General features: G+C 50.5%; 2 protein-coding genes across 3 annotated transcripts; one reads left to right on the top strand and one right to left on the bottom strand.

The window, feature by feature from the left end:
- Positions 1-552: 552 nt before the first annotated feature.
- CEP68 (centrosomal protein 68) lies at positions 553-7,400 on the top strand. 2 transcript variants are annotated; one of them, XM_084261571.1, is made up of 6 exons: positions 553-976; positions 1,445-2,899; positions 4,229-4,351; positions 4,814-4,910; positions 5,760-5,914; positions 6,935-7,400. In XM_084261571.1, exons 1-6 carry the CDS (start codon positions 593-595, stop codon positions 6,983-6,985), a joined length of 2,265 nt encoding a protein of 754 aa, XP_084117697.1. In that variant the 5' UTR covers positions 553-592; the 3' UTR covers positions 6,986-7,400. The 2 variants fall into 2 exon arrangements, with proteins under 2 accessions (XP_084117697.1, XP_084117698.1); XM_084261572.1 differs by lacking the exon at positions 6,935-7,400 and having other exon boundaries at positions 5,709-5,767.
- Positions 7,401-8,447: 1,047 nt separating this feature from the next.
- On the bottom strand, positions 8,448-22,643 carry RAB1A (RAB1A, member RAS oncogene family; the record flags this gene model as incomplete). Its single annotated transcript, XM_084261744.1, is given in 10 exon segments — positions 8,448-10,515; positions 10,801-10,932; positions 11,900-11,995; positions 13,176-13,271; positions 15,418-15,490; positions 22,227-22,309; positions 22,312-22,359; positions 22,362-22,439; positions 22,441-22,572; positions 22,575-22,643. Coding segments are annotated over 10 exon segments (1,005 nt in total). The 3' UTR covers positions 8,448-10,317.
- Positions 22,644-22,974: the final 331 nt, after the last annotated feature.

Genomic DNA, 22,974 nt, shown 5'->3' on the forward strand with positions numbered 1-22,974 from the left:
GCGTTAATTTCAAGAACTGAGGTAGAAGCTGCAGAGCTAAGCGCCAGGTTTGGGTGTTAAAGCCTCCTCCCTCCCCCTCTAATCTTTTATATGTACTTCTCTCTGCTGGATGGCTTTAAGTTGGTCTCTTAAAAACCCCCCAACTTTCCACCCCCATGGCCTTCAGGGCTCAGCCACACTAATAGGTTCTTTACATCCTCGTTAACAATATCTCATTTGCGCCCCATGGCGCACAAACAGTTTGTGAGACTGGCCATCAGTTCAGGAGACAGTCGCACCATTCCAGCAAGGTACAAAGCACAGGTTTGTTCTCAGTGCAGCCTCAGCTTTCATCAGATTTTCCCTGTATGTCACGTCCTTGAAACAAAAAGACCTGCTGAGATGTGAAGGTTTGCTCAGGTTTCCTCTGTCCCACTTGACGCACTGAGATGGGGTCTGAGCCAAAACGCTCTCGAGCTCTTTGTTATGAGACATACACAGTCTCTCTACTTGGTGGGGAGATGAGGTGGGTCAGCAAGTTGCTGCTACTGCATGTTCTGTATTTCAGAGAGCCCGAAGCTCGGCATTGTCTAGCAGAAGAAGTTCTGTCCCGATGGCGGTGGATGTGGGGAAATCACTTGCTGAAGCCTCACTGAGCGGGAAGGCTGAGGGCGATGGTAGGTGGGGCTGCACAGAGGTGGAGATGGACTACCCAGAGCTTGCCAACAGCCTGTGCCTGCTCTTAGGGGCAGAGGAAGCCAAGCCCTGCCTGCAAGGGATGGAGAGTGTGGCAACGAGTGGACGCAGTCGCTTTTCCATGGGTATTACACAGGGAGGCTCAAGCTACAACCAAGAAGTGTCTTCAGCACCATCTTCTAGACTTCCCGGAGCAAGAGCAAGCCTCTCAGAGCCAGAGACGTTACTTTGTAGAGTTGCTGACAGCAGTGATGTGCCTTGTCGTGCTAGCCACCGGTTCCGTTCCTCAGAAGACAAGCTGGTGAGAGGGCTGTGGGTACAGGGGTTGCTGCATCCCGGGGAGGTCCCAGGCTTGTTCGTCTGGGCAGTCCTAGCAAGAGCTTTCCATCTCCTCCAGCCCGACCTGTGGGCTAAGCCATGTGGTGGGGAAAGGCTTGGGCTCCAACACTCGAGCCGTCACCTCCATTCCTGTATTGCTGCTGCAGAACTGGAAAGTGGCTCCTTAAATATGTGCCTGTTGCTGCCAGGTGACTTCTGCAGCATCCCAAGCCCTCGGGATGCCTTTCCTTAAAATCAGGCCCCACTCCAGGCTGCAGATGGCTACGTGCTATTTCACAGACAGAACAGCGTTCCCCTTCCTGCCTCTCCTCACGGCAGGTCCAGGGCTTGGCTTTTATGTAAAAAAAAAAAAAAAAAAAAGCCTTTTCCCTGTATGCTGTGCTTCGTTTTACGTGTCTCTCCTTTCCTTTTCCCTCCTGTCCTTGAGCAGGTGACGGCATCAGGCTGCTGGGAGCCAGCATCCACCTCCTGCAGCCGGCGCAGTTCTGCGGAGGAGAGCATCCTTGCCGGTGGCTGCCCCAATGCCCGTGCTGGTCAGTGGGACCGAAAGCTGGGAGCTCAGTCCCCATTTTCCTCCACACCCGAGCTCCTGCAGCCTCAAGCCTCACCCAGCCCTGAGAGCGCCCTGCAGAGCCACTCTGCACTGAGCTTCTCCACTCTGTCTTTGGAAGAAAATGACCTCTCTGAAGAGCTGGCCTGCAGCTTGCCAGCCAGCGCAGACGTGCCTTCTCCTGTGGCCGCTGCTGCCCAGGACCTGTGCTGCCAGTGGGGTGCGGCAGAAGGCAGGGAGCCACGGGCACACAAGTCTTTCGGTCCTCTGCTTGATGACTGCACCACCATGGAGCGCATCAGAAAGATGTCACCCTACCAGGCTGATTACTGGGCATGTGCCATACCGGATTCGTTACCCCCATCTCCAGACCGCAACTCGCCCCACTGGAACCCCCATAAAGAGTATGAGGACCTGCTAGATTATGCTTACCCGCTGAAGCCAAGGTACAAGCTGGGAAAGACGCCGGAGCCTTTCTTCCACGACTCAGGAATAGGTTTGGACAGCTTCTCTGTTTCCCCTGAGGGCACGTTGAGGTCTACCAGCATCTACAGCCGAGGTGGGCAGGCTTGGGGAAGCGGAGAAAGTGGACGTCGGACATTGGCGGCCTCTACAGACAGGTTCTCCATCCTGGGGCCTGGAAGAGGAGGCTGCTTGGGAGCTGACTCACGTTATGAACCTTTGCCTATTGCCAAAGAGTCCTTCACAAAGAGGGCTTCCTCTCACCCTTCCAGGGGTTTTGCTGAGGATGTCACAGCAGAGTCAGCCAGGCCGGGTGCATTTGGCCGGCCAGCTGCGGGTGGGAGAAGGGGCTGTACCAGAGGGAGCCCCTTCACAAACCGCAGTGGGACAGCAAAAAGCACTAACACGTTTTTACCTACAACGCGAGTGCTGCCCCTGAGGAAGGAGTGGGAGAGTGATGAAGAGTTTCTCTCCCTGCCCCCGAGACTGCGGGAGCTGGAAAGGCTGGCTCACTTCTTGTCCAATCTTTCCATAACTGTAAGGACACCCAGGCACGACCACCGTAACCTTCGACCTCATAGCGATGGCCGGCAGCCCCTTTTGTCCGAGGTGGCTCCTTTCGGAGAAGCGTGTGTCAGGGATGAAAGAGGGAATATTGAGGATCGTGTTGGGCTGTGGCGCCCCTCCAGCTCTCGAAAGCCCAGCTGGGAGAATGCTGAATCATGTGGCCAGATCCATAGGGATCCTCCATGGGGGCTTCACCTGCCGACTGGTCTCAGGGATGCGTTGGATGGGACGTACCTACATGAGCCGCAGGTCAGGGGGTGTCTGAAGAAGAGCCAGCAGAGCCAGTCCCTCGCCCAGTGCGTTAAGGTAGGCTGAGACGAGAAATGAGGTTTAACATGGGAAGATCTCACACAAAATGTGCTGGTACATAGGGACACTCAGGCTTCCCCTCGGGGTGTTTGGTGCCTGGCAGCCAGTGGTGGTTTATGCTGGGTGCTCACCAGGGCAGCCAGTTTCTTCCGTAGGGGTGAGAGTCCATCTCACTTTTCCTGGGACTCAGTGTTGCAGGGCTGGGCTCCCAAATGCGGCACTTGGTCTCCCCCAGCCCACCCATCCTGCAGCACCACGGCAATGGGGGAGATGAGAGAGCTGCTGCCAGGGCTGGACTGCGGGGAAGCCCAGCGTTCGTTGCCTGTCCCATCGTCCTGGGGCTGATGAATTGGCATTGAATCCATGGCTGGTCTGCCCTTCAGCCCAGGCTCCCTCAGCTCCTCCAGGTTGGGCCCTGCTTAAGGGTATAAAAGCCCGGGCAGAACTGGTGGGGTTTCTCCCAACAGTTTCTCCATTGTTTTGGGAATTCTTCATTTTCTGGTGAGCGCTCCCCACCCAGCTGGGATTGTGCCCCACCTTCCCCTCCATTTCCTTCCCCTCCTCAGCCCCAGGATGAATTTGGAAGTGCCATTGGGTTGTTTGCAAGCGAGTAATTGCTGTTGAGTAATTGCACATAGCTACAGACCCCAGTGCAACTCAGCCCCTCCCCTTGCTTGGGAATAACTCGGCTGATTTGAAAGGGTCTTTGGTGCTGCCGGCATTAGGCTGTACCTGTCGCCCCAAATCAGGGTGCCAGGGAGAAGCAGCTCGGCTTGTGTAGCAAGAGCAGGGCTGGAGCCTGGTGCCAGCAGGAGCAGAGGCCCCTGGGTTTCACGCACATCTTACAAAAATACTCCTGTACCAAGACACTTTAAAAATAAATGAAAGCACTTAATTGAACAAGACAAACCCCTGGGGAAAAGCAGCTGCAAATTAAGTATGTGGCTCTGGTGAGGGTGAGGAGGAGGAGGAGGAGGGTGTCTCTTTGCCTAAGAGGTGCTGGAGGCAAGCCTCTTCCCTCAGCCTGGGTGCCACTGGCTTCTAACACCTCTCCGTAGTAGCTGTTTTCATGGTGACCCACAGTTCTTGTCCCATGGTGGTTTTGGGGTGCTCCCAGAGGTTTAATTTCTTTTTGACTTTTTTTTTCCCCTGTCAACCTTTGTTTTCCCACACTTTGGGATGTTTGTGCGCTGTGCCAGCTCTGCAGTGGGACAGCAGGAGGGAGCGGGTGCTTTCTGGACCACCACTTGCTCCCCTCCTGCTCTCCCCAGTGCTTTTATTGCGGCAGTCGATAAGTGACCCCTTCTGCTCTGCTCCTTTGAGTAGATGTTTTGCTGCCAGCTGGAAGAGCTCATTCGCTGGCTGTACAGCGTCGCGGACATCACCAACAGCTGGGTCCCGGCCTCGCCTGGCACCGAGAGCCTGAGGGCATCGCTGCACCGCTACCGGGTAGGTATCAGCCTGAGGGCATCACTGCACCGCTACCGGGTAGGTATCAGCCTGAGGGTATCGCTGCACCGCTACCGGGTAGGTATCAGCCTGAGGCCATCACTGCACCGCTACCGGGTAGGTATCAGCCTGAGGGCATTGCTGCACAGCTACCGGGTAGGTATCAGCCTGAGGGCATCGCTGCACCGCTGCCGGGTAGGTATCAGCCTGAGGGCATTGCTGCACCGCTACCAGGTAGGTATCAGCCTGGTGCCATCACTGCACCGCTACCGGGTAGGTGTCACCGCTGGCTCTTCCGAAGCAAAGGCTCCTCCAGCGCAGTCCGGGTGGGTGATGTGAGGCGCAACAGGCGTGCCGTGCCAAGTTTGGGAAACTGCTCCCTGGGTAACCTGCCACAGGTGTGTCTCTTCCAAACCTCCCACTCACTTCTAAGGGTTGGTCCTTTTCTCCTACCCTTCCCAGGAGTTCAGGAAAGATGTGGCTGACCACCGGAGCCTGACAGAGAGTGTGCTGCAGAGGGGAGAAGCTCTCCTTGACTGCATGGCGTCGAATTCACCAGGTGAGGAGGAGCACTTGGGGGGGACCGCTCATGGACTAGCCAGTGATGCTGGCCGTAGAGTTTGTGCCCCCCTGATCCACAGCTCCAGTGGGCAGTTTGCCATTCAGCAGTTGAATGGGAACAAAAAGGGTTTTACAATGGGAACAAAAATGGTTTCTCACCTCTGTTGCTGCCTGGAGACCTGGAGGTGAGATGGCTTGGCGGCTGGAAGTGATCAAGTGATCACAGAGCACTTCCAGCTGCACTGTGCCTCCACCCTTGCCTTGCGCTGTGCCGTCCATCCTGGGGGAGGGATGTTTCTACCTCCTACAGGTCCTTTCTTTTTCTTAAGGTACCTACAGCACAGCTAGCTCCCACCAGGCTGTGGGATGCTGCTGGCCTGCAGCCGGGATGAGATGCTTTTGTCCAGCGCAGGGGGAAGTGGCTTTCACGCCCTGCTTGCACTGGTGCATCCTGGGGGGGCAGGTGTCAGCAGCCAGTTTGGGGTGGCCAGAAGGTGTGGAGGGATTGCTACGGTGATCTGGATTTCTGAAGGCTGGGTGGCATCTGCTGTCAGCAAAGGGGCTGTAGTGGTCAAGTGCTGTGTCATGGGTGGGCTTCTTGTGCAGCCCCAGCGATTCTGGGGGAGCTCCTAGCTGTGTCTTTGCTCTTAGCCTGGAGCCACTGAGGTTGCTTCCCACCCTCTCCAGCCTCTGCATCACCACTTGGGTGGGGTGAAGGTCAACATATTCATTTCTAATGCCATTTCCTTCAAAATTGTGTCTGGGCGAGCAGAGGTCTCTCTTCCTGCCCTTACAGACATTGAATCGTGACCTTGTTACCAGCTCCATCATGCATTTTGTTTCCCAGCTCTGAAAGACACGCTGGGTTTGATTGCCAAGCAGTCTGAAGAGCTGGAGACCCACGCGGAGCGCTTGTACGAGTCCGCGCTCGCGGCTGTGGGCCCCGCGCAGGGCGAGGACAGGACGGAGGACGAGGGGCTGCGGCAGACGGCTGCGCAGTGGGTAAGTAGGGGCGCAAGCCGGCCTGTCTGCGGTAGGGGGAGAGGGAGGGAAGACAAACACTTAAATTAGCAAACAGGCTTTATTGTTAAAGCATCAGGCTTTTTTATTACTGCTCTTAATCTGGTGTTTGGAAAGCCTAAAAGGAGAAGAAAGCGAGGGCGATCTCAAGATGGACGCCGTCATCTTTAAATGCGCGTCGAGAGAGGAGCAGCGTGTGTGAACCAGCTGCTGAAACCCAAGAGGGTGATGAGAGCTCCTCGGAGGGGACGCCAGCCGTCCTGCACAGGCAGCTGCTCCACCCAGGTCCCTTGGGCAGCCAGGGAATGGTTTTATTTAGGCTGGTTTTGGATTTATATTGGTTTTTTCCTCAAAGAAAACTTCTGCTGGGTCTGTGGCAGTGGGAGGGGGAAGCACATAGGTTCAGGTGTAAAATCCAGGCTAGAAACTGCATTTACAGATTTCTTCAACATCTGCCTTCAAATGCAGCCACAGACACAAGTGTTTTGGGAGGGTTGGCATAGAGGGGCAGAGGAGTGGGAGGTTTGAGGGCAGGCGAAGCAGCATGCAGGGGCTCAGCTGCCTGCAGCCCATGCCCAGCTGCTCGTGTCTGGGCTGGGAAGTGTTATGAAGCTGTGCCTGTACCAAAGGCTGGGGGCAAGGTGCTGGGGCCAGAGGTGTGTGGAGGTTCCTACAGCCACTGGGCACCATGAGGGAGATGTTTCGGAGACCTCCCTTGGTGTCCCCCCTACACCCACCATGAGCTCACTGTTGTGTTCCCTACTGTCCCCTTAAAATTGGGAGTTGCAAAGGGGAAAAGTAATCTCCAGTGCTTCAGCGGAGAGTAACAGGATCTTTGGCTTGTTTTGGGTTTTTAGTAGGTAAATACACACAACGGGATCTTGCACCCCACTGAGCATCCATGGCAGTGCCTGAAGTACAGCATGGGGTGGGGGGAGGTGCTGGGTTATTTGTCAGGCTGCAGCTAAAGCACAGTAGCAAACGTAACCCATTTTATTTCAGGTGCCGCTGCTTTCTGACTTGGGCTTTGGCAGCCAGTCCCAGGATGGCTGAGAAGAACCACAGCGAGCACCGAGCTGCCTCTTTCACTTCCTGCCGAGATGCCAAATACGTGTGGTGTTAAGCCAGCCCCAGCTGTGTCCAGCTCGGGGGGGGTTTCATGGGGTTGTGGGGTGGGTGTTGTGTTTCCCCCCCTCACGGCTTGAGAAAAGCGAGCTGTACCCAGCGGGTATTTGCTCCTGCGATGTCTAGTTCCTAAGTGTTAGTAGGGCGGGGAGTTCTGAGCGAGGAAGGTGCAGCTGGCCTTTTTTGGGATTGTTTTTCTAATGTAGTGTTCCTTTGTTTTCATCGCCGTGGCCTGTTCCATGTACTTGCACAGCGGCAGGAACAGCGTTCTTTTGGTTTCTACCCAAGCAGTCCACAGTGCACCGCACAGCTCGTGCCCCAGTAAAGCCGTTTGAGTTTAATAGCCACCGTCTCAGGTTCTGTTTATGCTCTTCAGAAATAGGTGCTAGAAGCCAAGAAATAGCAACTCCTCCTGGCGCTCAGGAGCAACCCCAACCCCCTGGAGTACACGCTCTTACACCCTGGTAATTACCCTTCACTGCCAAAGCAGCGCCCCTTTGGGCTGCTTTTCCCTCATCTCCTTACACATAAAGCCCCAGGATGTTCTGCAATTTGTGAGAGAACAGAGATGTTTGCATATGCTCAGGGAAGAACCAGTTACGTATGAAGTGCTGTGTGGTGCAGTTGTGTTGGTGCTGTGCTGGTTTCCCTGCGCCAGGTATCATGCCTTTCCCCTCCCCTACAGCTACTGTACCTCAGCACTGCTCACAGAACACTCTCAGAGGGCTTCCAAACCCCTTCTCTAATGGGAAGAACAGAACCAGGTAAGTTAGCCAAAAGGTTACAGCCAGCAACAGAACAGGGGTAACTCAGCGTTAATTAACTGTCAGCCTAAATGCTGCACTTGTGTGAATGACATCATGTCCTCCCATTCTTCGGAGAACAAAGCAGAGGTGAAAGCAGAGTCAAACTCAGCCATTTACGAATGACAGTTTGGGGTGGGGTGAGAGGTCAGTTGTTTTTAATAACCTCTCCCATCATCTACCTACTCAGCTGAAGGGGCTTTTTTTCCCCCTGCCAAACAGCAGATGACACCTACAGATGAACACAAGCCCAACGAAGCAGCTCAAGCAGGGAGTCACAGCCAGACTGGTCTCAGGGGCTTTACAGACACCAGCTCCCATACCATGGGTGCTTGGGGCACTGTGCTGAACCAAAGCCTGCAGCTGCACAGGTGGCACATAACATGCAAGGAAAGGCTGCTGCGCTGAAGCCTGACCCATTATATCAAAGGCATTTTGTATTTCAGCTCCTAAGAGACTACAGCACCCTGTGCCTGAGGTTTGCCTGGCTGTCCTACCCTCTTTCCCCAGGCTCTGCCATTAGCAGCACAGCAACACCATAACGATTTAGCAGGGGGGAACAAAAAATAACCACCAAACAACTGGTGTAGCACAACTTGGTTTTGCAATGCTTTTATTACTGTATATATTAACATTGTTTTGGATAGTATGTAGCAGGCATCTTGACATTTAAGTTCATTTGTGCACTTCTCTGCAGGGAAGATGTTTCACCCTCACACAGCTCCTGGCTCGCTTCCTGATCTTAGCAGCACTCCCTACTCTACTGCTCCCGAGGAGGAGCGAGTCACATTAGATAATGAATTATACCAACAAGCACATCTCTAATAGAAAGCACATCACTTTATTGTGAAGGTCTCAAGTGGAAGAGTTCAACTTAACCATGACAATACTTTATGTATTACAATTGCCTGTCGATTGATGCAACTATGTTGAAGAAAGCTGTTAGCCAAAGTCACCCCCCCACCCCAAAGAAAACCAGAGGATATTTGCACCAATTGTAGTTTATACCTCACAACATACCTAGGCTATATTTTTACTATCACAGGGTGTATTTACTACTAGGGGAATGTTACATGGTCTTTCAAACATGAGACTATTTACAGAATAGGCTGAACCTTTGAGTTTAGATAAAGCTGAACAATTTTACACGTATAGGAAGTGTTATAGGCTAGCTTTCCTGTGGCTTTTAGCTAGACATCAGGCACTAATGATTTGATTAGCTCTGTACAAAGAATCACACACTGTCCAAAACCTCTTGGCTGCTGGTTAGTTCCAAATTGTTCAAGATAGCGCCTTACTTGGAGCAACAGTCTGTTGCAGGGCCTCACCGCCCCCTGTGTGCCCTTCCGCTGCCCCTATGCAGAACTGAAGAGAAGCTAAGCTGTTGCATTAAGTCAGAGGAGTACTGATTAAAAGAGGATGGAATTAACAGTATATAGAAAAGACATAATATACTGGTAGAAAGTTATACCACCTCAAGGTTACGTTGAAGTCATTCGTGTCAGGGAAACACTGTTCTCTCCCCTACTACACAAAGTGGACAGGAACTCCCTACACCACATCCTTGAGAAATAAATTAAGTTCCAAGCCTAAGTTTGGGAACTGTTGTACATTCAGAGTGCATCGTGCCTCTGTGAACATCGGCTGGGTGTTTCTGGTACAGCGTACGTGCCTGAAGCACCGGACAGCTCAGGCTTTCGGGCCAGTCACTTGCTTTAGTTGCAGGGAAGGTCTCTGGTCTACTAGAAGGTCTGAGCGCCATGGCTGCACACAGATATGTTTTGTGCACAATGCAAGCCTGATTTCCCCCTCAGCCATACAAATTAAGACAATATTTATCACCATACAGTTTGATATTACTTCCAATAAGTACAATATTTATTAAACATTTCTTCAGTTTTGTTACATATTGTGCAACAAATTACAATATTCTGCAGCCACAAATTATATGCAGAGTATGAAGAAACTATTAATCAGATAGTGTGATCTCTCCATTTGTAATTCTACAAGGAACTAGCAAATCAGATCTTACATGTATCTTACTAAATTTTATGCATGGAAAGTGACAGACACTGTTGTGCTGTTTGATACAAAATGGCTAAACTTCATCTTCAGAAGACTAAACCTGACATCTAAACATGCCAATAGAAACATCAAAACAAAAATACATCCTAACCAACCACAGGAAACAGTCTGGTATCAGGAAAAGCAACAAGGATTACACGTTTATAAACCAGCACACAAAGGTTTAAAACAGTTCTGAAAATGAAGTTAGCTGTCTTGAGTCAAGGGAATAAAAAAAGTCAGTATTGACCATTTACAATCTCTGACCTTTGTGGAGACGGTAAGAATCTGTTGTAGTGCAGCTACATACAGTACAATTCAGGCAATTTTTTTTTTTCACTTGGGTTCAGATTGCAAATTCATTGTTGTGAGACAAAAGGGGGGAGGCAAGTTTTAGCAGCAACCTCCGCTAGACTGCTTGACTGGAGTGCTCTGGATTTTAACATTGGACTTCTCTGCACCACCAGCTGTCGCTCCCGGACCCATTCGTTTTTTAATCTCAGCAGCCATGGTCATGAAAGACTGTTCTACGTTTGTGGCATTCTTTGCACTGGTTTCCAAAAATGGAATTCCAAGAGAATCTGCAAATTCCTGCGAATCGAGAAACAGCAAACAGTAAGCTCACAGGCCAATTTGTAGCTCACCTTGTCTCCTGGTGAGCTTCTGGATAAGCTCCCAAGCTCCTAGGCCACCACCCCCTTCCCAACCCCAGTGGGACGATGCCTTGTGCTGCAGGGGGTCCTTAGACCACCAGTACTTACAGCCCCTCAGCACCCGCATAGCAAGAGGCTTCCCCACACTAGAACTCAGGCAAGTGTGTCACGATCCAGACTAGGTGTTCATGTAAAGCACAGTCCCATGCATGGTACAACATACCTTTGCTGTTGTATAGTCTACTACTTTCTTTGTGGTCAGATCACATTTGTTTCCCACCAACAACTTGTTGACGTTTTCACTGGCATAGCGGTCTATCTCCTGCAGCCACTGCTTTACATTGTTGAAAGACTCCTAGGAGGCAAGAGAACCGTAAGCGAGACCTTTACTGGAGGGGAAAGCTCAGCGCTGTCAGTACTGACTAGGGAAGAGTCCAGAGCTGCGTGCATAATTTACCATGCCATTCACAGCCTAATGCTACAGTGCCCCCTGACCACCTCAGGGTGGATGCAGGGTCTAACCAGCAACTCAGTCCGTGTTTAAGCCCTACACAAACAACCCTTCCTCCCTTGCTGCACTCCGCCCCCCACCCTTATTTTTCCCCACTCCCTATCTGGAAGAGTCAACAACTTGTACCAGCTGGGACTCTTCCTCTTCCTCCTGCAGCTGAGGAGACACAGCACACAGCTGACACCAGAGGACTTCCACCAGGTACTAGGTGCAAACCACATCACTGTAGAGACACTGGAGCAACCTTTGACCCCAGAAACACTCAACTGCCACGCTGAGCTGGCATTAAGTTAGCAATTGAACCCGGTTGTTCTTTTTCTGTTAATTCAAGAAACTCTACACTTCAGAGCCCTTCAAACAGGACAACTGCACCAGTAATCTTCAGAGACTTTCACAGAAAACACTGGCTCAGTAGTATCCTGCACACATCCTGACAAACTCACCCTTCAAACACCAGTTTAATTGCAGACCAAAGCTCCAGTACATTCAGAAATCTTTCCACAACTTCCACCAGTAACTCTGACTTCCTGCTGCCACAGGCAGGGCCAGAAGTACTCACACATAACAATCTGTTACCTGCCCAGCAAGGGTTAGGTTAAGCCTAAGGCCCAGCTGATCCTTTTCTTTGTATGTTTGGCCCCAATCCAAAGACAAACACATAACACCCAGATGATAAACCTCAAAACAGCCCAAAGAACATGGCTACAAGTCTCCTTAACAAGCACCAAGTTCTTGTTTTGCTTGGGTGTTCCTTACTTGTAGCCTAGCTTATTCCCCAGAGCATTCCTCCAGGCAGAGGTTTAACACTTACCTGATCTGTAACATCATACACAACTATGATGCCATGAGCGCCTCTATAGTAACTGGAAGTGATGGTTCGAAACCTCTCCTGTCCTGCCGTGTCCCACTACAAGACAAAGCACAAGACCAGTTACTGCAGTGTAGCTGTACCAGTGACACACATGGGCCCAGCTGAGTAGACAAGCACAATCCAAACCACAGCTACAGAAGCCACATGCATCAAATGGGATTTGAGACAGTAAAGATTTTAAGCAAGAATCACACTTCAGTAGGTACTTTTCTAGCAGCACTCGTTTGTCTGGTTTCAGACAAGTGTGGCCAAGATTTCTCCCTGATAAGAGCATTAAGCAGTTCTGACCCATAAAGAAGCCATGGCTCAGCAGTCAGAACAAACAAGAGCCTGGGCATGCAAGCCCATCAGGAATAAGGTCAGAGATGGTCTCTACCATGACTTTTCCCTTCACCTTCCTCAGCACAGGAACCACAACAAAGGTATTTAAAGGCAACATCCTCTTCCAGGATGAAGTGCAGCAACTCCAACTGTGGCTGGACACTGGAGTCCTGCTCCACAGCTCAACCTGGAATCCCTGAGTCATCCCCTTCAGGTCCTGTGAGCCTCCTGAGAGCTGGAAGCAGTGGCTGACAAGGATTGTCTGACCTTGCACAGATATTAGATTTCATCACCAGACACCCTTTTAGACTGATTCAAGATTAGAGGAAAACTGCCAAGTCTCTTCCCTGGCTTATTCCAAGTGAAAGGCCAAAAGCACAAGGGGAAAGCCCTGCCCAGGGCTCAGGCAGGCCAGCTACCAGCACTTGTGTCAGTTTTTCCATTTGGGTCAACAAAAGCAGCATTTCCAGCATGAGGCAGTGCAGCCTGCTGCTAACAGCTGCCGTAGTGCTCCAGCATCTTAGACAACCATCTAATGCTCCTGCACTCACACAAATCCCTGCTAAATACTGCAGAACTATGCCAGTTCCATATGAGTGTGGTCCAGCAGAGGGTTCTCCCCAGTTTAACTCACAGCCCATAGTGCCTCTGGAATCTTGAAGCTGTCTTTTCCCCACAGGAAAGCAAACCTCTAACAGGTCATTTCCTCTTTTAGGCAGAGCGCCTCAATAACAACCCTCCTTTAACAACAGGCCATCTTGTAACAACTGCCTAGTGCTTGTAACAGGGAATTTATCACTTCTATTTTAAAGTACAAAGATGACTACCGATGGTTACAGACATAATTCTGTGCTTTAACAAATTAAAGTACCCAGAGTTCAGAAACAGTACTTACTATCTGAAGCTTGATCGTTTTCCCATCTAGTTCTATAGTTCTGATTTTGAAGTCCACACCAATCGTGCTGATGTAACTTTCTGTGTACGTGTCATCCTAGAAGGAAGAAGAGTGAACACAAGTCAAGCCAGCTGTGCCATCTCTGCAGTCCCCTTCTGTATTACATGCCAGGCAGGCAAAGGTACTTCATTCCCTGGCAAAAAGCCTGGCCATTCATGGCAGAGTCCAGCAGGCACCCAGGTATTTGCACTGAGTATTTACTTTTCAAACCCAACCACCTCTGCAGTGCTTCTGAAAAGCACTTCCAACACAATGTTACATTTGAAAAACTAGTCAAAGAGCCTCCTTTCTGGAAATCCTGCAGTGTTAGGTCCTTTTGACCCTGTTTAAAGTCCCTGCTCAGGCTGGCAGAGTGAGGAGCTACTTAGAGTAACTATTACTGTTAAGACATCTCAGGGTTTTATTTTCCTTTGATGGTTTTTGATCCGCATGACACAGCTGCTACCTATGAGTCCAAGGCCTGGCCTCAGACACTCCACATCTGAATTTCAGATCCTCCACAACCACAGCTGATTGCTGAGGCAGTTCAGAGTTACAGGCTGGGCACTCCCCTGAAGCCCTCTGCTCCGCTGTCTGCACAAACACAGGGAGGAAGAGGAAGGAAAACTCAGCACGGGCTTAGCAGCTCACATGGACCTGACTGTAGCACCTCCAGGAAGCGCTGGGTCACCCCGTGCTACCCACCAGCCACTGTCAGCTCCCTGGCACAGGGAAGTTTCCATTCCCAGAGTACCCATAGGTTAGAACTTGGTGTAAGAGACCACAAAAGGCTTTGTACCCATAGGTTAGAACTTGGTGTAAGAGACCACAAAAGGCTTTGTGCTACCAAGGGCTGTCACAAAAGGAAGGGATTTCTTTGGGCTGTGAATGGAAGACACCTTTGGTAATCCATCTGCCCGAGGGAATGCATGCAAGTAAAATATTAAGCTTTTTAGAATGGCATGGTATTTTAGTGCCTTAACATTTCAATACTCAAAAGGCTATGTTTGAAAAGCCTGGCACTGCTTAGCCTGCAGCAGAAAGAACACAGGTAAGCAAATGCTGCAGTAATTCCTTGTGTCAGGGCAGAACAGCACAGCTGGCTGAAGAAACCCCAGATAACTCAGCACAGACTTAAGCTATCAAGAAAGAAAAGCTGAGTTATTTGCATACCAAAATTAATTCATAAGTACCTGCAAAGAGAAGCAGGCTAGACTGATCTGGGAGCACTGCTCCAGCCCTGGGGTCACTTCCAGCCCACCGCTCCCAGTTCTGCAAGCAGAACAGGTTCCATTTCTTTAGTGTTCACACTGGTTTTAGGGTCCCCTGTCTCACACAAACTGTGGTTGCAAAAGTTTTAACTTCACTGACAGTATCTGTACAGGCCAGACTACCATTTCACATTAATAATGACACACAACAGGCTTTCCAGAGGTGCCCAGAGCAACTGTTTAGGCTGCAGAAGAGCTGCTGTCACCTTGCAGTAGTATCAAACTCGTTTTGAAACTAATGCCCCATATTCTCCCTTCCTTCTTCTCCTCCTCTGGCAACATAAAGCTGCACTCAGACACAGGTAACTAATTCACTGAACCCCAGCTTTTTATGCCAGGAGCTGTCAAACCCATTTTAACTTTTCCCATTGACAGGAGAACCAGAGCTTCTTACATCAAACTTCAGCCACAGCAATTTAGCATTTATTATACACTCATTCACTAAAGGAAGCATAAGGCCTCATTACTTCTAAAATATTATTTAAATTATTTCTCCCCCGGCTAAGCAATTGGTAAACCTCCTCAATGAAGACATTAAACTTCATCTGGCTGAAAATATTCAGATCAAGTAGTAACCCATCAAGGTCTTGCCCTGACACATTTGTACTTTTCATGCCTGACAGCACACACCACCCCAGAATGTGAGTTGTTCCACCATCAGTGCCCTACCACTGATGCAAGTTAAATGGAGGTATCTTGCTTGCAAGTAACCGGACACATTCTTGGTATTATTTCTTTCCCTGTTACTCATTAATGCATTAGCTAGAAACAAATGCAGAGGACAGGAGGGTTCTGCAATACTGTAAGAGACAGATGTCTGTCAGGTCTGGTATACCAAGGAATAATTACAGTAGTTCTTGCAGCAGAGAAGTTCTCACTAAGTACCTGGTAGCTTTTTTATTCACATAAAGGTTTCAAGCATGATCACTTACTGCAAACCTAAGTAGAAGGCAAGATTTCCCAACACCGGAGTCTCCAATCAGAAGTAGCTTGAATAAATAGTCACTGCAGAAGGAAAAAAAAAATAGAATTAAGTCACTTAATGAAAACACTACCAAGAACAGAAGACCACTACTGGTTAGGGAGGTGTGAGGTAGATGCTCCAAACAGAGCGGTTTTGTGTGTAACTGTGCTTTCCTAAGAAGTTATTCTGGAGTTATTCACACAACTCACACCATGACTTACACAGTCCCACTTCAGCCCCTCGTGGCCCAGCCAAGATGAAAATCACACTTCACAATTCAGCTCAAGCCTCACTGAGTGACTAACACAGAGAGCAGTAGCTGCTGTCCACTGGAGCTATTATCTTTGCATCTGCTCTAGTCAAAGGTGTGATTCCACTGCCGAGCTTTACACACACCACATATCAGTTGGTTTTGGCCAGCTTCTTTCCTCAGTTTAAGTTACCCACATTTACGTTCCAGCAGATCCCAACAGCACAATACATAGCTTAAATACACAAACTCTGAACATCAAGTTCAGCAGCCTGCTAAAGCAAAAACTCAACATCCACCTTCTACACGAAGAGCTGTGACCACATATTACACTTGTCTTTCAAGAATTAAAATTAAGCTGAAGGTGCTGCCAGACAAGGATGTGTTCACTCCAAAGGATGTCAGAGGTGGCATTAGTAATTCTCACATCGCATTGGAAGAGGTGGCAATTCTTTTTCTGGTTAATGTTGAGCCCTCCCAACACTGATGGAACAAGCACAGGGGCAATGACCAACTAGTCTAATACTTTTGAGTAGGAAAGACTTCACTGTTGGCAAAACATTAGATTCTTAGTGGCAAGGCTAATGGGGTAGTTTAATACTGGATCAAGTAGCAGAGAAAGAAACAAATCACCACCTACACAAGTTATCTTGCTTCAGAAATACAAGACTAACCCATTCCAGGTTTACAACTCTTCAATCCTGTAGCATCCAGGATCAAGTACTGTTCTCATTTACCCACAAGAGTTTACAACAGACAAATTTCTATGCCCACTTAACCAAATGGAGAAGATCAACTGTATGCAAGTGCCGGAAGTCAACTCCCCCTACCTATTACTCCCCAACATCACCACTGACCCTGATTGGTAGAAATCCAGCCAGGAAACTGCATCCACCCCCAGCTGATAACAGCCAAGCAGATGGTCAACTGCTCCTTCAGTTTCTCACTTGAGCTCTGCTCAAATGCCCCAAAGACCATAATCTTGGCTGGTCCCAGGTTGCAAGAACACACTCAACTGAAGCCTTCAGCAGCTTCTGCAGCACTTCTCTCTAGCCTTCAGAGGAGTCAGAAGTGGTAAGTGTAGCAACTGATAAGCTGATCCTTAAAAATGCAACCTTCAGCCACAGCATAGAGCTAAAAAGGACTCCCAGTACAAATAAAAGTCAACGGATATCTAGCAATTTACGGTGACAGAAGTCACTACTCTACCTGTCAAGTCACATACTAATACAAGGCAAGATTGTTTTAGCAGAATTAGAGTTCTCTCCCCTGAACAGCCTGGGCGAATAAGTTACATTACATCACAACCCACATATCTTAACAGCTTCACGATAGATGGAGCACGATTGCTGACCGGAAGCATTACTGCCACCCGCGCTCTCACGCTGCGGATCACAGACAAAATACGTATTTCTCGAGGCCTGGGCCTGCCCACAAGGTGACACCAAACCCCACCTCACAGCGCAGCGCTTCTGAACAATGGCTCTCTGCTTCCTGCAGCTCCACTTGCAGAAACTCCACCGCAGCCACATTGACAAGGTAGGGTTTGAGGATGCGCCACTGTGCTTTGTCACAAAACCCCTGGTTTAAGCCTAAGGATCACCAGCCAGTGTTACAGCAACCCAGCTACGGTGCCTCTTGGAGCTCGAGCAACCCAACAGCACCTGCAGCAAGAGGCAGTTAAAACTTCTCATGCCCACAAATTATTTAGTTCCCCTGAGAGCCACAGAGAAACTATGTATCCCAGAGACCAGGTAAGGCACAACAGCTCTAATACTTGGTCCACTCTTAAACAATGGCTTTTCCCCCAGGATTATGCACAAGTTGAGGCCACAATTGCCTCAGCCCTCAAACAGCTCCTTCCTACTTCAGCAGGAAGGTTTTGTTCTTTGGTTCCCTGCAAAACCAGAATCCTCAGCAATCCTGAAGTTAGATTATTACTCACAGTAAGCACAAATACACTTGAAAGTATTAGAGCTTGCAGCATGTTATAATCCCCTTAAGAATGGCAGCACATGAATATCACCACTATACTGTCTTCACTAAAATCAGCAGAAAAGAATTAATTCCTTCCCAGTGTAGGTAGGGGTGCAGCTACAAGTCTGGAAGACTGATTTAGGAGCCTCCTCTTGCTTCCAAAGAGAATTCAGGTTCCCCCAGCACCCCAACATCAGTAACTCAGTCTTCATCTGTTACTCCCAGTACTAAGAGCAGCTCCCACACAATCTACCCTGCTATTAAATCAGGTACAGTTCAGAAGCAAGCCAGAACCATAAAGGTTTACACACAGCACTACTTTTAGTGCAACAAGAGCGCAGAGGCCTTGAATGCCAGGTTTGGCATGTCTGCTATTAAGACCTTCCCTCACTTCAGGCTTTTCAGTATTTCCATAGGCAAGCAACAACCACAGGCTCATACAGTAACTTCAGTCATTGGCCTCAGCCCCACCAAAGCCAGGGCCAGTGCCACCGGGGCTGCAGCACTGCTGGGAATGGCCTTCCCAGAGCCAGCACTGTCTCTGACCTTAGGAATGGGCGTTGCATCAGAAAAACCTTGTTTTACCAGATAAGCAAGACCGACAGACAATTTAAGTAGGACCTTGCTGTTTAGATTTAAAACCAAAAGCCATTCCATGTTCCGATGCTATAGTGCCTTCCTTTCAAGGTACAGGTGCTTTGGGACCTTTTCAAGTACAGCAGGTGCCTTGGGAACAAAATGAGCACGGTGTGATACTAGAGATGGGTCTCAGGGTACAGCAGCAGTCCAAATCAAGTAAAAATGAAAGCAAGGTACAAAATAATGCAGAAATCTATCTCTAGACTGGACTACTCTGATAATAGTATTTGTGTTAACAGGTTCAGCTCTCACAATGCATCCAACAAACCACACAGGTTAATTCTGGTAGTCGCTCCTGAAGAGCCACACAACCATCTCCAAAGCCACTGAAGCTTACTCTTTAAACCCAAAGCCTTAACTCCTCAGCCCTTGCAGTTTAGGGCCCCTTCATAAAGCAGGCTGAGCTAAGTGCCATAGCATCCCCCACACTACTTAGGATAGTGTGAGTTCACATGTTTCAACTATGTCCCACCACTTACAGAAGTCAAACTTTACACCTGTAAGAGAGCACAAGGGAAGGATGTGCAGCAAGGCAGGTAGGTGCAGTCAGTAAGAGGGACATTTTCAAATCCCCCCAATCAAAGAGAAGATGAGGTAACTTCCTCTCAAAGATAAAAAGGATAGATACATTGAGTTCAATTTTGTCTTGCAAAAAGGCACCTCCAAAACAGCCCTGAAATTTTTAGGCAGAGAGCAGCATCCTCCCATTACACACGCGGTAGTCAGCAAGTGTCAACGCTGTGTAGAAGAGGGGCCTGTGGGCCACTAGGATACTGCTGTTTAGAGAGGCAGACATGTGGGGAGTTTTAAGTGCCAGGAAGGTTTTATGGTAACACAGACAAGGCCAGGTAGTCACCTGTCTCCAACAAGGAGCTGCTGGAATCGACTTTAATCACTGATGTCAGCTGCAAGTTTGCAGTAAACAGGTACTCGAGTGCAGCAGCCTCAAATCCCCAGCCTTTGTTCTACCATCCAAGAAATTTTGAAGAGGAGCACGACTGTCACTCTGATTACATGCTGCTTGTGTAAGTAATCCAGAAGACATAATGCCACTTTGCATTGCAGATTGTTGTTGAGAGGTCAGAACACAAACAATTCAGATGATTCCAGCAATACAGCAGTTGTTACTTGATTGTCATCTACTGCACACCACCACACAAGACTGAAAAACCCACACAAGGGTAAGAACGCAAAACCCCCATGGTTTACTCCAAAAAGCACTTAATATCCTCACCTCTACTTGAAGGAGGTATCTAGAACAAGATCCAGACACTACATTGATCAAGATACCACTTGGCTGTTAAATAGTTCACCCACCGGTGTGTTTATGCTAGCCAGCCTACTCCCTGCAACTTGCAAAAGGGGTAGGAAATGCTGAAGCAGACATGATCTAGTCACAACAGCGTCAATATTGACATTTTGCTTATTCAAACACCATAAGGGGGGGAGGAACACACAAGGAACACATCCCAGTGCTAGGTGGGGGCAGGTGCTTGAGAACTCAGCTTCCAAACGCTCACACTAATCTCAGCCATCCCTTGGCAGCTCAAATGAAAGGCCACCACAGTAACTAGTCCACTACTTTCAAAGAAGATCTCAGAAGCACATGCACACACTTCCCTTCAAGCCCTTGCACAAGCAGCTTCTAATCCTGTAATTTTAACAGGAAAATTAAAGGAGGCAGGTGTTTTTCTTAATAAACTTAAACTAGCTAGCCCACTGACCTCAGAGAGTCCTGGTACACCCAGGAGAGAGGATTTGGGGCTACAGCCTGACCTGAAGCTGTGATAAGGAAGTGAGAATGTGTTACATTATAGGCAAGGCACTTCCAAAAGGACAAACAGCTATCTGTAGCTGCATCTGCTAGAGGTAACTGGAAGGTTTAATATCGTAATCTCTTAAGTCTTATTGCTGGTTTAGCATAGATTCAAGTATACACATTGCAGTGACGTATTCTCTGTCCATCTCACCACACCCTTCCCATCTCCTGCCCTCTTCCTGCAGAAGCAACCCTGTCAGGAAGTAGCAATTTAGTACTACAAATTAATCTTAAGCTACAGCTTTTCCTCTTCATTTCGCTCTGAGGAGCTCAGCCATCCCTACCACCAGGCACAAACAACACTCTTCACTGAGAATGAGTCTCCTCCACAACATCTGCCCCATTTCCACAGCAGCATTCAGGACCTCAACTGCAGTGAGCTACTCCCTCCATCAGTCAAGAAAGCCAAGAGGCTTCAGAAAAGGCAAGAAATCTAAGGAAACAGCCCCCTTCGACCTGTCTCCAAACAGGCCGCCTAACACCGTGCAGAGTTTCTCAATACAAACCCCACCAGGCTGAAAGGAAACACGAGCTTAACTCTGAATCATTACTATCACAGAGGCACCAAAAATCTGTTGGTCTTTCACCTGCTGACTACCTCCAGCTAGTGTCTGGTGTTTTCCAAAGCAACACAAGCAAGCTCAATATGTAATCTTGCCAAGATTTAACTCAAGTTCCTGGATGGACCTCCTAGTTTTCACCAACTCCCCCACACTTGCTGACGATTACTTTGCCTTCCATTCCTATCTGCTCTTCAAGTGATTGTAATGTGCCCAGAGTGCTCACAACCACGCTGCCATAACTGGAGAACACAAAAGCCTCATCCATGCAAGTCCATAGCCTCAGCTGCATAGAAAAAAAATCACATTCTGGAGAGAAAAGTTGTTAGCAGTGCCATCCGTGCGCAGAGACAGTAGGTACCCAGAACAGTAATGCCACACCACACCTGCATTTCAATGCCATAACCACTCCAGTTACATTAGAGGGCACAGTGGCTTAATCATCCCAAACTGGAGTGTCAGCGAAGCCAGCATCAGTGACAGAACCCTTAAAACACTCTTCCACACTAAAGTGTTGGAAGTAAAGCTGGGGGCTTTTAAACTGCTTTTTAAACTAAGTCTCTTCTCTTACCCACACACAAAAAAGCCAAGAGTAAAACCGTGAGGGTTGTCTTCCCTGACATCCTGGTGGGCAAAGCCGCTGCTTTTACAGTTGCCAGGATACAGACAACTACTGACCAGAGAGCTCAGACATCCTTGCTCCCAAAGGCCATATTCACATAACAAGGTACAACGACCCTTCAAAAAAAAAAGCCCCCTCAATTGTGCCATCACCACGTTTTCTAGGCAAGTGCTACTTCAGCTCAAGACAGCCCCAAGAGCATTTCATTATCAAGTCACAGCGTTGCAAAATCTACATAGGCAAGAAGTGTTTTGCAAGAGCCATGTGACATACACATGACTTGCAGCTAAAGTGAAGGGTGGACCTCTGACTACTAAGCTGCCAGCAGCAACCGGCCAGGAAGATCGGCTTTCACAAAGAGGGGTTCTTTCTTCTCCCCCCTCACTTGTTGGAGCCTGGCGTCCGAGGCGTATTTTCGAGGCCCGGGAAAACCACCATCCACTGTGCCCATACTTACTTCGCCACCGGCTGCGCTCCCGGGGAGGGCGGGACGCCGAAGCCGCCCGGATTACCGGTTTACAGCAGGGACATCATTAACTTTTCATGCCCCGCCGTGCGGCCGCTCCCCCCCCCCCCGCACCGTTCCTGCCGAGCCGATGCCCGTAACCCAACCCCCCAGGGGACGGCATCAGGAGGCCTAAAGCCTGTCCACCGCCACCGCCGCACGGCCTCCGGGGCACGGTGACCCGGCACGGGCGACGGGCCGCCAGAGGCCTTCGGGCCCGAAGGCCGGGCCCTCCCACCACCACCAGCCCCCCCCCCCCCCCCCCGCCCCGCTCCGCGCCAGGCCCTGCGGCGGCCTAGCCGCCCCCCTGGCCTTCCCCCGCGGCCTGCCGATCGCGGCCCACCCCCTCGCGCGGGGCAGCGGGGCCCGGGGCCGCGCCGAGGGCCTCCCCCAGCCCGCACTCACTATTCGGGATTCATGCTGGACATGTCCGTGGGGCCCGCGGCCCGAGGGACGGCGAACGCGCTCTGAGGGGGGGCGGTCGCGGCCTGGCACCTCCCGCCGCCGAGACGGGCGCTCCGCGGATGCAGGCGTCCAAGGGCTCCCGCCTTCGCCCGGCGCTCGGCTCGGCCTGCCCCTCCGCCGGCGCCCTGCCCGCTCCGCGGCCTCCGCGTTCGCTCCTCAGCCCAAAATGGCTGCCAGAGCCCAACCAGGAAACGGGGCGGCCTCTCCCCGAGCAGCGCTTACATGGCCGGGGGGCGGTGGCGGGGCACGCCGGGAAAGCGAGTCCGTGCTGCTGCCGCTGACCCGCGCCGCCGAGCGGCGGCGGCCGCTACCGAGACACTCGCTTTCCCGGCGGCCCTTGCGGCGGCGCCGGCGCATGCGTGCCAGCCGGCCTTTCTTCCCTCGGCCCCGTCGGCTCGGCGCGGCGAGTGGCGTTGCCGATTGGCTGGGGAGCAGCCGGCCCGGGTTGACGTCGGCGGGAAGACGTGGCAGCTCAGACGAGTCACCGCGCGGGCAGGGCAGGGCAGGGGCGGGGCCTGTGCGGGCGTGGCGGGGAGGGGCGGGGCGGGGCGGGGCGGGGCGTGGCGTGGCGGGGCGTGCGCCCACCCACCGGCGGCGAGCGGCGGGCTGGGGTTCGCGGCGGGGTTGGCCGGCCCCGCTCCCATCCTCCGGCCTGCGCGGCGGGGGCCTCCCGGCTGTGAGGTGCCGC

This window comes from Gallinula chloropus (genome assembly GCF_964237585.1).
Source record: "Gallinula chloropus genome assembly, chromosome: 3".
In the NCBI taxonomy this organism is placed as follows: Eukaryota; Metazoa; Chordata; class Aves; order Gruiformes; family Rallidae; genus Gallinula; species Gallinula chloropus.

Excerpts from the sequence above, each read along its gene's own strand:
- CEP68 (XM_084261571.1), top strand. The coding sequence starts at position 593 with ATGGCGGTGGATGTGGGGAAATCACTTGCTGAAGCCTCACTGAGCGGG. Across the intron at positions 977-1,444 it reads GTTCCTCAGAAGACAAGCTG|GTGACGGCATCAGGCTGCTG; the intron begins GTGAGAGGGCTG and ends GTCCTTGAGCAG. Across the intron at positions 2,900-4,228 it reads CCCTCGCCCAGTGCGTTAAG|ATGTTTTGCTGCCAGCTGGA; the intron begins GTAGGCTGAGAC and ends TCCTTTGAGTAG.